We start from the raw sequence: 14,776 nt of genomic DNA, 5'->3' as shown, positions 1-14,776 counted from the left end.
GAGAAGCCACCGCAATGAGAAGCGAGTGCGCCACAGCTAAGAATAGCCCCTGCTCACCACGACTACAGAAAGCCCGTGTGCAGCAACAAAGAACCAACACAGCCAAAAATAAATAAATAAATTAATTTAAAAAAATGAGTATAGGACATAAAAAGGAATATTATTCAGCCTTAAAAAGGAAGGAAAAAAAAGGGAAGGGAATTCTGACACATGCTGCAACATGGATGAACCCTGAAAACATTATGCTAAGTGAAATAAGCCAGACACAAAAGAACAGATCATGTGTGACTCCACAGTACGAGACCCCCAGAGCAGTCAAATTCGTAGAGACAGAGAGTAGAATGGTGCTTGCTGGGGGCTGGAGAAGGGGAAATGGGGAACTGCTGTTTAATGGGTATAAAATTTCAGTGTAGGAAGATGAAAAGGTCCTGGAGATGGATGGTGATTATGGTCCCATAACGATGTGAACGTACTTGATATCATTGAACTGTATGCTTAAGATGCTTTAAATGGTAAATGTGATGTTACGTATATTTTACCACAATGTAAACCATGAATAAGGTATCAAAAATACATTAGCTCAGAGGACTACTATTTTTTCTTTTTTTAAGTAAGGCTAAAACAACTACCTTTTCGATATTTTAAAAGTATCTTAAATTTTTATATTTTATTTTGGTCCGTAACAGAATCGCTTCATGGAAATTTGATAGTGGTGTTGAATCTGTGGATTCAGCCCCAGCAGTGTGCTTCTGCAGGGGGTGATTCCAGATGTTATGGCACAAACGATGTGCATTTAGAGTCCTTGTTGAGATACAGGCAGTCTTACGTTTATCCCGTTAACCTGTGTGCTCTGGTTCTCTGACAGTCTGCGTGTGAACCTGGACATGGGCAAGATCGTGTACAGCTGGGTGATTCGCAGGGACTCGAAAATCCCCGGGACCGTGGTTCGCTCCAGCACGATTCCCGAGCAGCTGGGGAGGATTTCCTACCTACTCACAGATAAGACCGGTGAGTTTCCTGTGGCCCTCGCAGGATTCAAGGTCGAAGAAGGTGCCTGGAATCTCTTTCTGGAGGTGTTAGAGATGCATGCTGCTGCACTTTTATTTTCTTCATCTTTTGATGATGACAGACTATTTGGTGATGATGATGACGATAGCAGCACAGCCTTACTTCCTGCTAATTATGTACAAAAGCACCATTCTGGGTATTTATAGTCACTTACTTAATCCTCCCCCGGTGTTGGGAGTTCGGGGGTATTAAGTGACTTGGTGGTTAGGTGACTTGTCAGGAGCACATAGCGGCAGAAGCAGGCTTTGAAATCAGACAGTCTGGCTTCACGTCCTGACCTTGAGACCACACCTCAAAATACTGCTCCACAGTTTAACATCTGTCAAGTTACGAGGTTGTCGTAGTGGTTGAGAGCAAGTGTGGAGTGGGGAGACCTGGGTTTTAGCTTCCTCTCTACCATTCAGTGAGCATGGGATAAAAGAGAATCTATTGCAAAGATTCGGGAAATCAGAGCAAAACTAGGTTTCAGGAAGAAGAAGAACCAGGAAAGTTCTGGCTGTGTCAGCATCAGGACCCCTGGGATGGTCTCCTGACTTGACTCGACTCATCCTCTGTTGATATGCCCCTCTGCTCAAGGTTTAGATTCCTTCAAGATAGAATCTGATTGGCCTCATGTATGTCACGTGCTGCCCTCTTGGCCAATGGAATGAGTCAGGCACCCTGATTGACGCTTCCTCTGGACCATCCCAGGGAATGAGGGTGATAATTCCCCCTTGAAACCTGGGGTTCTATTTTCAGAAGAAATTCTGGGATTCCAGGCTGACAAAATATCACAGGTGTCCAGCAGGAGCAGTGCTGAAACCAGTCTGTGACATATAGTAAACTCTCAAAAAAAAAGCCAAATAGCTACCATTACTGTTAATAATAATAAGAGCTCCAGGCTGTAGGCAGTTACTGATCTGTCTTGTGTTTCAGGAACTCTTACCCAGAATGAGATGGTTTTCAAACGGCTCCATCTAGGCACCGTGGCCTATGGCCTCGACTCAATGGATGAAGTACAAAGCCACATTTTTAGTATTTACACCCAGGTAAAGCCTTCTGTTTTGATACCCAAACAAGTTTTACATTTATTAACACCTATATTGAGAAGAAGTCATAATACCATATGGTTCACTCATTAAAAGTGTACAGTTTGGTGTTTTTTTGTATACTCAGAGTTGTGTAACCATCACCACAGTCAATTTCATCTTCATCACCCCAAAAGGAAGCCCTGTACCCATGGACAGTCAGTCACTCCTCACTTCCCCCAACCCCACCTTTCCTTCCAAACCCCTGGCAACCACTAATGCTTCACGTTTTGAATAGACCTGCATTTGAGGTTTTTGCCCCATCTTCCTCATCCCCAGGGTTAATCTACTGAAATACTAATGGATACTGGGGAAAACATAAGAAAAAATTATTTGCTAGTAACTGGTGCCAGAAAGAACTTTGAGAACCTGATGGTTGGTTTTCCTTCAGGTTTACAAACATGCTTACTTTTTCCTTTTCCCCTGTTATGAGCCAAAACAGCATAATTAATGGGCTGCTTGTGACATAATCACGGTATAACCGATCAGCTTTAGTTCCTCATCTCTTTCCAACTCGGCAGTCTCATGGAAGAAATTATCAGAGATGATGGTCAACTTATCTGTTCCTGATTTTCCCCCCACTACAAGGTTTTTCAAAACCGGTCATTTTTTTTTTTAGAGAAAGGTATTACTTGTAAGTGTCCTAAGAGTCCTGTAAAATGAGACCAGCGGGTCCCCCACCTTGGCTGCTCATCAGAATTACTGGCGATGTTTTAAAAACAGAGTAAAAACAAAACAAAAGACATTAACTTGGGTCTGCTATCCTAGAGATTCTGACTCATTAAGAGGACAGGAGAGTCTGGGCTCCTGTGTTTTAAAAGAAAGATGACAGTGGGCTTCCCTGGTGGCGCAGTGGTTGAGAGTCCGCCTGCCGATGCAGGGGACACGGGTTCGTGCCCTGGTCCGCGAAGATCCCACATGCCGCGGAGCGGCTGGGCCCGGAGCCTGTGCTCCGCAGTGGGAGAGGCCACAGCAGTGAGAGGCACGCGTACCGCAAAAAAACAAAAAAAGAAAGATGACAAAACAAACAAATCCCTTGGTAATTCTGAGACATACCCAGGGCTAAGATGGACTGCATTAGACCAGCTACATATCATGACACTTGTTTGGGGGCAATAGAATAAAAAGGCCATGTTTTGCTTAAATTTGTCCAAATAGATAATGATTCCATAGTCAGAAGGCCAATTAAAAATGTATTCTTGTGTAAGAGTTAGAGGTGGACTGTCTAAATGCTTTGTGATACAATTATAGTCTCAACATTTAATTTTCCGGAATGTTCGTTAGCCTGCACACCTGGATTTCCGGGGTATCTCCTGAAAATGGCAGGGGAGGGGATAGTGTGGAAGTGGGGGTGGATTTTAAGTGGAGAACAGTTTGTTTGATCCATGTCACGTCATCACCTGCTACCAGCCACGAAGCCCTTGTCATTCATTCTTCTAGGCTCCCTGTGTGGGCATCGTGGCTTGTCCCCAAATGGTCCATTGTCCTTCTTCAGAGGTGGACTTTAAGACTCTTAAAAAGTCACAAGGACTTGGTTGGACTGAGAGGAAAAGCCACAGTCAGCCCCTGGTTCCTTTCTCTCTCTCTGACCCGTCTTCCTCTGTGAGGTGACGTGGTGTCCATGCTGGGCTCTGTGTGTCACTCTCTAGGGGGTTCCGGTCTTATCCAGCTTCTGTCACCTTATTGAAGCTGATGCCTCCCATGTCTGTGTCAGCCCGGCCAGGAGCTTCACCCTGGAATACACCTGCATACCTGGCATCACCGCTTGTGGGTCACGAGGACGGTGCACCCACCATCCCGACATTTTTCCTGTACGCTTGCTTCTCTAAGCTGTTCTTGTTTTAGTAAGCACCACTCCCGTTTACCCTGTTAGCTCCGTCCAGGGATTTGGGAAGTGCCCCTGCTTCCTGCCCCGTGACCGCCTGCCTTCAGTCGTGGCCCTGCTCCCCCCAGATCACCTGTTTGGCCTTTCGTCTTCATCCCCTCTCGCTCTCTAGACAGGAACTACACTCTCCCTTGCCTGCCTGTCTGCAGTGACCCCCCTGCAGGCTTTCCCTGTTTCCCTCCTGGGAGCACAGGATCACCCTCGTACTGGCAGCTCCCTCGCAGGGTCTGAGGCTTCCACGTGGTCCAGCAAGGCCTGCATCCCCTGCTGCCACCTCTCCCGCTGTTCGCTCTCTCCTCCCGCTCACCCCGTTACGCCCCTGCCGGCAGCATTCAGGGCAAGGTGAGCAGCCTCGTTTCTGTGTCTGGGAATATTCTTCCCTCTGAACCGTTGGTCCCAGTGCCTCTCGGGCCCCTCTTGAGGGGCCAGTGTGTGGATCGTAATGCTTCTCAGCACCTGGCTGAACCCCGCCTGCCTCTCAGCCCTGTCTCAGTGGTGCTGGCTGCCGACGGTCACGGTACACAGCTTCGTAGACCTTGGGGTGCACCCCGGCAGGAGGCACACCCCTGCCTATGCTGGTGGTATTCTTTATTTTTTATTTTTTTTGGCACTACGCGGGCCTCTCACTGTTGTGGCCTCTCCCTTTGCGGAGCACAGGCTCTGGACGCGCAGGCTCAGCGGCCATGGCTCACGGGGCCCAGCCACTCCGCGGCATGTGAGATCTTCCCGGACCAGGGCACGAACCTGTGTCCCCTGCATCAGCAGGCGGACTCTCAACCACTGCGCCCCCAGGGAAGTGCACTGCTGGTGGTATTTTTAAGGGCTTGTGGTATTGACAGAAGCCGTCCTTTCTCAGGATATTTGTGTAGTTCAGCTTTTGTAGCCCATTTTTGGTTTAGCACAGATAACACTGTGTAAAGTCTTAAAAGTTCTTACCGTGAACTCCTTTTTTTTTTTTAGTTTTTATTTATTTATTTAATTTTTGGCTGCTTTGGGTCTTTGTTGCTGCGCACGGGCTTTCTCTAGTCGTGGCGAGCCGGGGCTACTCTCCGTTGTGGTGCGCGGGTTTCTCATTGCAGTGCCTTTTCTTGCTGCAGAGCACTGGCTCTAGGCTTGCGGGCTTCGGTAGTTGTGGCATGCAGGCTCAGTAGTTGTGGCTCGTGGGGCCTAGAGCGCAGGCTCAGTAGTTGTGGCGCATCGGCTTAGTTGCTCTGCGGCATGTGGGATCTTCCCTGACCAGGGATCGAACCTGTGTCCCCTGCATTGGCAGGCAGATTCTTAACCACTGTGCCACTAGGGAAGTCCTTAACATGGACTCTTAACTCATCACCCTTCCTCAGCGGAAGCTCGTAAATGGATTTGCCCGTCCCGGCCTTGGGTTTAAAGTAGCTGAGTGTGATGGGGAAAGACCGAGGCTGGTGTGCACACTCCACCCCCTGAGGCCACGTGCATCCTTCTCTCGGGATATCGAAAAGCCCTGCGGTAAACACATGACTACTTTTATGATGACAAGTACGAAGGCTCTCCTGTGGTTTTTAAACAGCTTTATTGAGGTATAACATACATACCGTAAAATTCAGCCATGTTAACTGTAGTATTCAGTGATTTTTTTAGGTAAATTTACAAAGTTGTGGAACCATCCCCACAATCCAGTGTTAGACCACCACCCCAGATGATTCTCCCGAGCCCACTGCAGCCATTCATCTGACTTTTAGAGTTTAATAATAGGATGTTATAACAGTGTCTCCTAAGGTAGAGTATTTGGAACTCCTGGCTCAGATCGCTAGGGACAGAGACAGAATCTCTAGGAGTGGTGCGTGGACCTACAGTTTTAACAAGTGAACCAGGTGATTCCAAAGTAAAACAGAGTTTGAGAATAGCTACTGCACATCTGAGGTTCGTCCTTATTTTTCAGAATGTCCGTGTCTAAATTTGTGGACTCCAAAACAGAGTTTGCCAGGAGACCCATTGAGGTGCAGGAGGAAAAGATTAGAATGTCTATTCACATTTCATTTTCATCTTCAAAATTACAGCAAAATTTAAACTTTACTAATAGCTTTAAGATTGACCCTGGGACCCCCACTCCATATATCAGATGAACTCTTATCAGGCACAGTCCTTGAGGTGTCCTGCGAAAGGAGTTGGAATTCTGCGATTGTTTATTTTCAGAACATTGAAATTCAGATTGTCTTTTATGAGTGTCCAGGTGACTGGTTTTAGGGATGTTATTTAACTAAAGTAATCTCGTAAAGAGGAAAGAGGGCAGGTGGCTTTACAAGATTCCTGCAGGGAAACTCCAGACGATCAATACAAGCCCAAGTAAACCACAAGGAAATGGCCAACACATTATGAGATGAACCCATGACAGGCTAAGGAGATGTGATGATTTTTCCTCTGCCTTATTCATTTACTTATTGGCACCTTTCAAAAACTGAGAGAGAATTCACAAACCGTAACATTTACCCATTAAGTGTCCAGGTCAGCGTTTTTTAGTATATTCTCAACATGGTGCAGTCGTCACTGCTATCTCATTTCAGAATGTTTTCACCAACCCAAAGAGGGACCCCCGATCTCTTAAGACTCCCACCCCTACCCCAGCCCCTGGCAACCACCCGTCTACTATTTGTGTCTGTGGTTTGCCTGTTCTGGACATTTCAGATGAAGGGGATCAATCAGTACCTTTTGCACCTGGCTTATTTCACCTGGCATGGCATCCCCAAGGTTGCAGCACGTGTCAGCGCTTCATGCCCCGTATGACAGATATGACAGTTTGAATCTATAATTTTAAATAAGTTACATAATTATAATTTAAAATTTATAATTCTCAGTGCCCCTTACCCTGAGTATATGTTATTTTGAGGTATCAGCTAATTCTGTGAAATATGCTGTTTTCATTTTTATCACATCATTTTAGAATTTTTTTGTTGTTTCATAATGCACAATACAATATTTATACAATTTAAATATACACGTGTGGAAGGTACTTAAATTTTTTCTCAACACGTTCGAAGTATTTTGAGACGAATATTCTTTGTTACCTGGAATATGTAGTCATCTATTTTATTTTACTCCCCTCAGCAAGTGGAAATATCTTTAACTTTTATTAATATATGTATCTGAACAAAAATGGATGAGTGTGGGCAGTGGGGGGCTCGTGGTGTGCTGTGTCAGAGAAGCCCAAGACCAAGAGCGCTCTTCTAGGCTGTTTTGTACATGTGAATTCTTATTTTTCAAAAAAACATAGTTCACATTATTTCACGTATTTTGATCTGTGAACTGTGATTTTTCACTTAACGTTTTGTCTCTGATATTGTTTTAGTATTTGTTAGAGTTGGAATTTACTGAGCATTTTTTTCCTTTTCTTTTTGGTGAGTATGTTGGTGAATGTGTGAGTTTGCGGTTTACTTTCCTGCACAAGATATGTACACACAGGATGCATTGGGTTGTCAGTGCTTGCTGTGTCCCAGATAGTGTCCCTCTTGCTTTCTGCATCCATAGGAAACAGAGAAGGTTATGTTTTCTCGAGGAAGAATTTTTTGTGTTGTGTTTTTCTCTGGGACACAGAGCTTACTTTGTTTTTTACTGATTTAAAAAATTCCTAATACTTTCTTAGGGTACATTTTTTTTTTTCCTGCAGAAAAAATAAACAACATGGATAAGTACAAATAAAAAGCACTGAAATCACCTGTATTCACATCACTCAGTGATAGCCAGTGTTAACACCTGGGTGTATAAAATGCCAAGCTATTTCTCTGCCTTTGTGTCTGTGGAGACGTGTACTTTTGTTTCTCTCTCTCTTCCTTTTTTTCTTTTCAACAAGAAGGCATCAGATTTTTGTAATTCTTTTGAACTAGAGTTGAGCATCAAAACTGTAAAGTTTAAAAATATGTATATATGCCTGGGCCCTACTCTATTCTTTAAGTGTCAGGGGCCCAAGCATATATATATATGTATGTATATATATATATATATGTGTGTATATATATATATATATATACTTCTTAAAATCTTTACTGGTTATTCAGAGAGGCATTTCTGGTTAAGAACCACTGTTGGAATAACACTGTCCAGCTTCTTTCTTTTCATGTATGTCATGATTATGATCCTTTTTAATGGTTTTATAATAGGGCCAGGACTAGGTAGGGTTAAGGAGAGTGAGGCATGCACCCAGGGAGCAAAGCTTATCGAGATGGCAAGAAAACGCCGTCATCAAGACAAATCATACTGTAATGCAGTACTTAAAAAACTCAAAATTCATGCGAAAAATCCAAATGTTAAATTGACAGTATCCAATTCAGCATTCGCACAGTTTGGCCTCACCATCCTAACCCCGGTTTTACGGTGGCAGTGGCTTCATGTCCGGTTCTCAGCCTTGGCATATTGACATCTGGGCTGGATAATTTTTTGCTGTGGGGACCACCCTGTGCACTGTAGGGTGTTCAGCAGCATCCTTGCCCTCTACCATCTCGATGCCTATAGCACACTCCCCCGGCACCTGCTTTGTCACACCCTCGAGTATCTCCAGACGCTGCCCAGTGGGGGGCAAAGTCTCCCGAGTTGAGAACCCCTGTGTAAATACATGGTTCAGTTTCAACGAATTGAAATTTGTTGCCTCTGTCGTGCGGAAAGCTGTGTACTGTTAAGCAGTAAACGTTGTGTTGTGTTTATGCAGTCACTTAGCGTGTAAGACAGTTGATTCACTTGGAAGTGGTAGCTCTAAGCCTGTCTCTGTGGAGGTGGACCTTTGAGGTTAATGAGTTACCAGCTCTGAGCTCAATTTGGGGAGTGAAGGGGGCCTATTGAAACAGGAATTCCTTCTCTTCAATAGTGTATTTTTACCAGTTGCAACCCATCCATCGTATCTGATAACATTATGAGTGTTCGTAAGGGGTGATGTTTTCATTGCATTTGGAAAGAAAATTGATATTCACGGTGGCTCGGCATTTAATTTCTGTATTACTGTTTCCTGAAATACAGGCTGGAGTTCTCATTGGGAAATGTCCCTGCCATGGATTATTAATGAGAAATGGAGGCCCGTTTTTTTCACTGAATCTCCATATCTCATTTGTTGGCTGGGCTGCCCTAGGATGACCAAAACATCACAAGGTGCGAGATATCCACCGAAGGGCCCAAGTCAGAGGCCTTTGTATACGGAGATCTTGATTCTTCACCCAACTTCTGACCTCACATGGGGCTATTTTGCCCTCCCTCCTTAAGAGGGCCAGTGGTTCCCCCCCAGGGAAAAAAGAGTTGTAACCTGTCTCTGTGGATACCACATCTGTTTTTATTTTCCCCTGGTATTTTTTAAGTAAGAAGAAATGTGTGTAGGTTAAAGGGCCTATGGGGAGGAGGCTAGAGATAAACACTGTACAATGTGAAACTCTTCCATATGGGGAATGTGAGGATGTTTGAGGACTGGGCCTCAATACGAATACTAGCTGAGCTCCTGGTAATTACCAGTGCCTTCATGATATATGTGGATTGCCATTTGGTGTGTGGACAAGCCTTTTATTTGCAAATTAAAAGAGAATTTCAGAATCAATGGTTATGACCCCTCTTCCCTGAAACAGTAGGAAAGTGGGATAAGTATCAGTTTAAGAGAGAGAGAAATGAACGTGGAGATAGTAAACCAGTCTGCCTGTGATGTTGGTCCAGTTCAATCACCATCATTTTCTAGTTTGTTGTCAAATGGTTCCCTGATCTGAGAGTGAGGTCTTTGCAAAACTCTGGGCTGTTTCTCTCTTTTGCCTTGCCCTAGTGTGGTTTCACCTGGAATGCAAAACCCCAAAGCTCTGTGTTATCCCACATTTGAGATATGAGTGGAAATACTTGACTTCTGTAGACAGAATCAGATTGCTTATAAAATCCGAAGGTTTGTGGAAGATGCCCTGAACTCAGCCTTTCATTCAAATCCACTGGTAACTAAAACTTGCCAGCCAGAGCAATTACTTTGTCAAAGGTCTTGTTATTGCTCCTAATGTTAAGTAATAATTTGGTCCAGGTGCTGGGGAATGTGGGCAAAAAAATGAAGACATGCGTCCATGGCTAGAACATAAATTACAGAGTTTAGAAAAATGTTCTCGATTTAGTCTCTCCCGGAGAGGGAACCTTTCTGTAAATCTTCAGTCCTCGTTATAATTTTAAAGTTAAATTCTTTATGATTAAAAGCACTTGGCAAATAATGATTCATTTAAACTGTAGTTCTGATATATTACTCTAATTATTGTTACCATGCCGTGCCCTTTGGCCTGGAAGTGAAACTCGTGTCCTCTTGACACCAGAGGTTAACAGAGCAGGAAGCCGGAGCAGTGTGTGTGCCTGCATGACCAGAATAATTTAGTAATTGTCTAATTACCTGAGGAGTATAATGCCACTGCTAAAAATAGTATTAAAAAATTAAATGAAAGTCGTTTTCTTGTTTCTCATAACCCATCTGTTCTCCATTTTGGGCAACCATGTGTTCATGGGTATGAAACGTGATTCATTCTAAAAGATCGGATGGCTTCTGCTCTGTTGGATAAAATATGTTTTTAATGGAACACAGCATTCAGTAACTTCACAAACATCTCCAGCTTCCGAGACTCAGTTGTAGAGGCAGGAAGACTATTGTAGGTCTTTTGTCCTAAACTGTGACTTAAAATCTGGAACTGATGTTGGTCGATTTTGATATTTATTTCTTCTTAGAAATGGAAAAAAAGTTCATGACAAATGAGGACTTCTAACCAGTATCTTAGGAATATTAAGTTGTTCATTTGTTCAACAAATATCTGTTGCTAGTTACTACGGCCCTTGGTACTAGAATTCAATAGACAAGCTCTCTGTTCTCATGGTCTAACGGGAGAATTATCGGGTAAAGGATTCAGTTTTAGCCAGTGGAGACAATAACACACATGGTAATGTAGAAGCGTGGCTCCCAGTGGGGTGGGCACAGGGGGCAGCATGGATTAGGGGGCTCAGGGGAGGTGACTTTGAGGAGGAAACATTGAATGGAGACCTGAATGATGAGGTGGAGTGAGCTAGCTCTGCAGGGATGTGGGAAACAGTGTTCTAGGAAGTGGGTCCCGTAAGTGCAAAGGCCCTGAGGCAGGAAGGAGGTTGGACAGAGAGGCTAATCAGGTGGGTCATGGGAGGGCACCTGAGTGTTTTTTATTGAACACTAACTCATAGACTGTTGACAAGTGGTCTCTCTCTAGTGGTCTTAATTTTTTATTGTATTTTAAGGCAGTAGAACCCCTTTATTCAAAGCTAGGCCTTCATGGTACCCGGTGTGTAACAGAGATGGGTATGGGGTTGCTTGTCCTCCACGTTTGATGGTGCTGAGTGGGTTTCTCGGAATTTCTCTACTCAGCACGTGGGGTGAAAAGCACCCCCTAGCCCACTCCTCCCATTTGCGGGAAAAGGGCAGATGCCACTTGCTCAAGGTCACACAGCTGTTCACACCCACCCGAGAAGCAGGCTCAGATTTCTCAGCCTTCAGTACTCTTTTTACCTTGTTGCTCAAAACCTTTTCCCCACCTTAACCCATTAGGAGGCCAAGCTGTGTGTTGAAAGGTATGAATGAAGGAACGGATGAGGGCTGTGTAAGCAACAGAACTGCTTCTTAGACAAGAGTTAGGGTCCATGGCCAGTGTGGAAGGCACAGCTTGAGTACATTTAAGTTTACTCTTGAAAATCTACCCTCAGTGGACTTCTAGGTACCATTTTGCAGTGTGTCCAGCCAGCCAGGCTTCTTTCTGGTTGTTACTGATATGCTCCCCGGACCTGCCCTTGGTTGCTCGTTACCCCCTAGAGTCCCCATCCATACTGTTGAATTCATTTTTTAAAAAAATTTATTGATTTTTGGCTGTGTTCGGTCTTCGTTGCTGCGCGTGGGCTTTTCTCTCTAGTTGCGGCGGGCGGGGGCTACTCTTTGTTGCGATGCGTGAGCTTCTCCTTGCGGTGGCTTCTCTTGTTGCGGAGCACGGGCTCTAGGCACGTGGGCTTTAGTAGTTGTGGCGCATGGGCTTGGTTGCTCCGCGGCATGTGGGATCTTCCTGGACCTGAGATCGAACCCGTGTCCCCTGCATTGGCAGGCGGATTCTTAACCACTGCACCACCAGGGAAGCCCCCTGTCTTCAATTTTAAACTGAGAGGAATGTCCATTTAAAACAGCAGTTCTAAACCGGGCATGATTTTGGTCTCCATGGGCAATTGGCAACATCTGAAGACAGTATTGTTCTCCTGTTGCACCTGGGGGTTGCGTCTGGCATCTAGTAGATGGAGGCCAGAGAAGCTGCTAGCCATCCCACTGTGCATAGGACTCTCCCCCTGCCGCCAGCCCCAACGGAGAATTATCTCCCTCAGATGTCAGCAGTGCCGAGGTCCGGACGCCCTGGTCTGAAGCAGCCGCATCACTTGAAGTGTAATGGGGCCCCCACTCGGTCAGAGGCCCCCAGCACCACCCAAAGGAAGGCGCGTTCCCAGGTCCCCAGGTAGCATCACCCACATTCACCAAGCTGTCGTTTTTTTCCTCGATTTATTTTGCATTTTTGTTTTTGGCTGAACGCCCATGACCGGATCCCTGACTCGCACGCCCTCATGGCAGTGTTACTGGAGATACCCCCAGAGTGACGTGTGTTAGAGCAGCTGAAAGAGAAGCAGCGACTCCGCAGGGTCGTTCTTCTTCCTTCTCAAGGTCCTTCCGTGTCTCTGGTCATCTTGCTCGTTGGTTTCCTCTTCTCCTAGCAATCCCAGGACCCGCCCGCTCAGAAGGGCCCCGCGCTCACCACCAAGGTGCGGCGGACCATGGGCACCCGCGTGCACGAAGCTGTCAAGGCCATCGCGCTGTGCCACAACGTCACCCCCGTGTACGAGTCCAGCGGTGTCACCGACCAGGCCGAGGCGGAGAAGCAGTACGAGGACTCCTGCCGTGTGTACCAGGCGTCCAGCCCGGACGAGGTAAGCCCCGGCATGCGGGATGCCCTGCCCATTCCCCACCTGCTCCGGGTGGGGCCACCTGTCAGGGCAGCAGGTTCCGGGGCGACGCTGGGCCGCTAGGGAAACAGGCTGGCAAATGCCTGCAGCCCTTGATCTTCCTCTAGAAGGAGTAGCCTTGGACTTGAGACACATCCTGAGTTAGGAAGCAGCGAGAGGTCTTGTTTGCGGTTCAGACGGGCAGCGCAGAAGGGGCACAGGTCCCATGAAACCACATTCCTTTTTTAAAAAACAGCTTAATTAGGATAGAATACACATACCATACAATCGCCCGTGTGACGGATACATACAGGTCAGTGGTTTTTTTAAATAGTATATTCACGGAGTTATGCAACCATTACCACAGTCGGTTTTAGAATCGATTTTTGTGACACTTTTGTCAACCCAAAAGGAAGCACTCCGTGCCTGTATTCCCATAGACTCCCGCCCTCCCTCCCTCCAGCCCCTGGCAACCACTGACCTACTTTCTATCTCTGTAGATTTGCCTGTTCTGGACATTTCATACAAGTGGAAAGACACACACACATTTGGCGTCTCACCTCTTTCACTTAGCGTGTATTTTCAGGATTCATCCACGTGGTAGCGTGTGTCTGTACTTCATGCCTGTTTATGGATGAACAATATTCCATTGAAGGGATAATACTGTGTTTTGTTTACCCAGTCTTCGGTTGGTGAACATTTGGACTGTTGATATATTTTCTATGTATATAATATATATATATATGTGTGTGTATTTTCTTTGGGGGGCTATTGTGCTATGAACACGTGTCCAGGTTTTTGCGCAGACATATGTGTTCATTTCTCTTGGTGTACGTGTAGGAGAGGGATTGCTGGCTCACGTTAAATTTATGTTTAGCCTTTTGAGAAACTGCCACACTGTTTCTGAAGTGGCTGTGCCGTTTTAAATTCCCACCTGCAAGGTATGAGGGCTCTAGTTTCTCTGCATCTTAGCCGACACTTGTCATCGTCCCTCCTTTTGATTCTCGCCGATCTAGTGAGTGTGAAGTGAAATCTCATTGTGGTTTTGATTTGTGTTTCTGATACCAAAGGTTAATAACGTTGATAACGTTGAGCATCTTTTTATGTGCTTATTGGCCCCTTTATATATCTTCCTTGGAGAAATGTCTATCCAGGCCCTCTGCCCACTTTTAGTTGTGTTATGTGTCTTTTTGTTATTGAGTTGTAAGAGTTCTTTATGTATTTGAGATAAAAGCCTCCTGTCAGATATGTGATTTCCAAATATTTTCTCCCATTCTATCTTTTTGTTTGTTTGTTTGTTTGTTTGCGGTACGCGGGCCTGTCACTGTTGTGGCCTCTCCCGTTGCGGAGCACAGGCTCCGGACGCGCAGGCTCAGTGGCCATGGCTCACGGGCCCAGCTGCTCCGCGGCACGTGGGATCTTCCCAGACCGGGGCACGAACCCGTGTCCCCTGCATCGGCAGGCGGACTCTCAACCACTGCGCCACCAGGGAAGCCCCCATTCTATCTTTTATGTTCTTGATGGTGTCCTTTGAAACGTGGACGTTTTAAATTTTGATGAAGTCTGGTAAGCCACATATTTTTGTATCTAAGCATCAACTCTTGCTAAAGCTGAAAGGATTCGTGTAATTCTGTGTTCAAGAGCATAGGACCTGGTAATACAGTTGCCTGTGTAGTGTTTTCTGTAAGAAGCCCCTCACTGCTTTTTCTCTCAGGGTGCCATATGATAGGAACGCCTTTTGTGTAGGTGTAGGCAGAGCATTCCCTCGCCCAGCATGAAAATGGTATCATGTCCTTTGCCCCCT

The 14,776-nt window shown here is 45.6% G+C and overlaps 1 protein-coding gene across 5 annotated transcripts in view; it reads left to right on the top strand.

Moving 5' to 3' along the window:
* ATP9A (ATPase phospholipid transporting 9A (putative)) overlaps positions 1–14,776 on the top strand; it is a 133,310-nt gene that overhangs the window by 66,923 nt on the left and 51,611 nt on the right. For all 5 annotated transcript variants that reach the window (XM_067708464.1, XM_067708463.1, XM_067708467.1 and 2 more), the window contains 3 exons: positions 866–1,008; positions 1,984–2,096; positions 12,745–12,957. In XM_067708464.1, the coding sequence (XP_067564565.1) occupies positions 866–1,008; positions 1,984–2,096; positions 12,745–12,957 (469 nt within the window). The remainder of the gene's footprint in view (positions 1–865; positions 1,009–1,983; positions 2,097–12,744; positions 12,958–14,776) is intronic.

This window comes from Pseudorca crassidens, chromosome 15, assembly GCF_039906515.1.
Source record: "Pseudorca crassidens isolate mPseCra1 chromosome 15, mPseCra1.hap1, whole genome shotgun sequence".
In the NCBI taxonomy this organism is placed as follows: Eukaryota; Metazoa; Chordata; class Mammalia; order Artiodactyla; family Delphinidae; genus Pseudorca; species Pseudorca crassidens.
The sequence above is the reverse complement of the archived record's forward strand: the minus strand, read 5'-3'. Positions and strand labels throughout refer to the sequence as shown.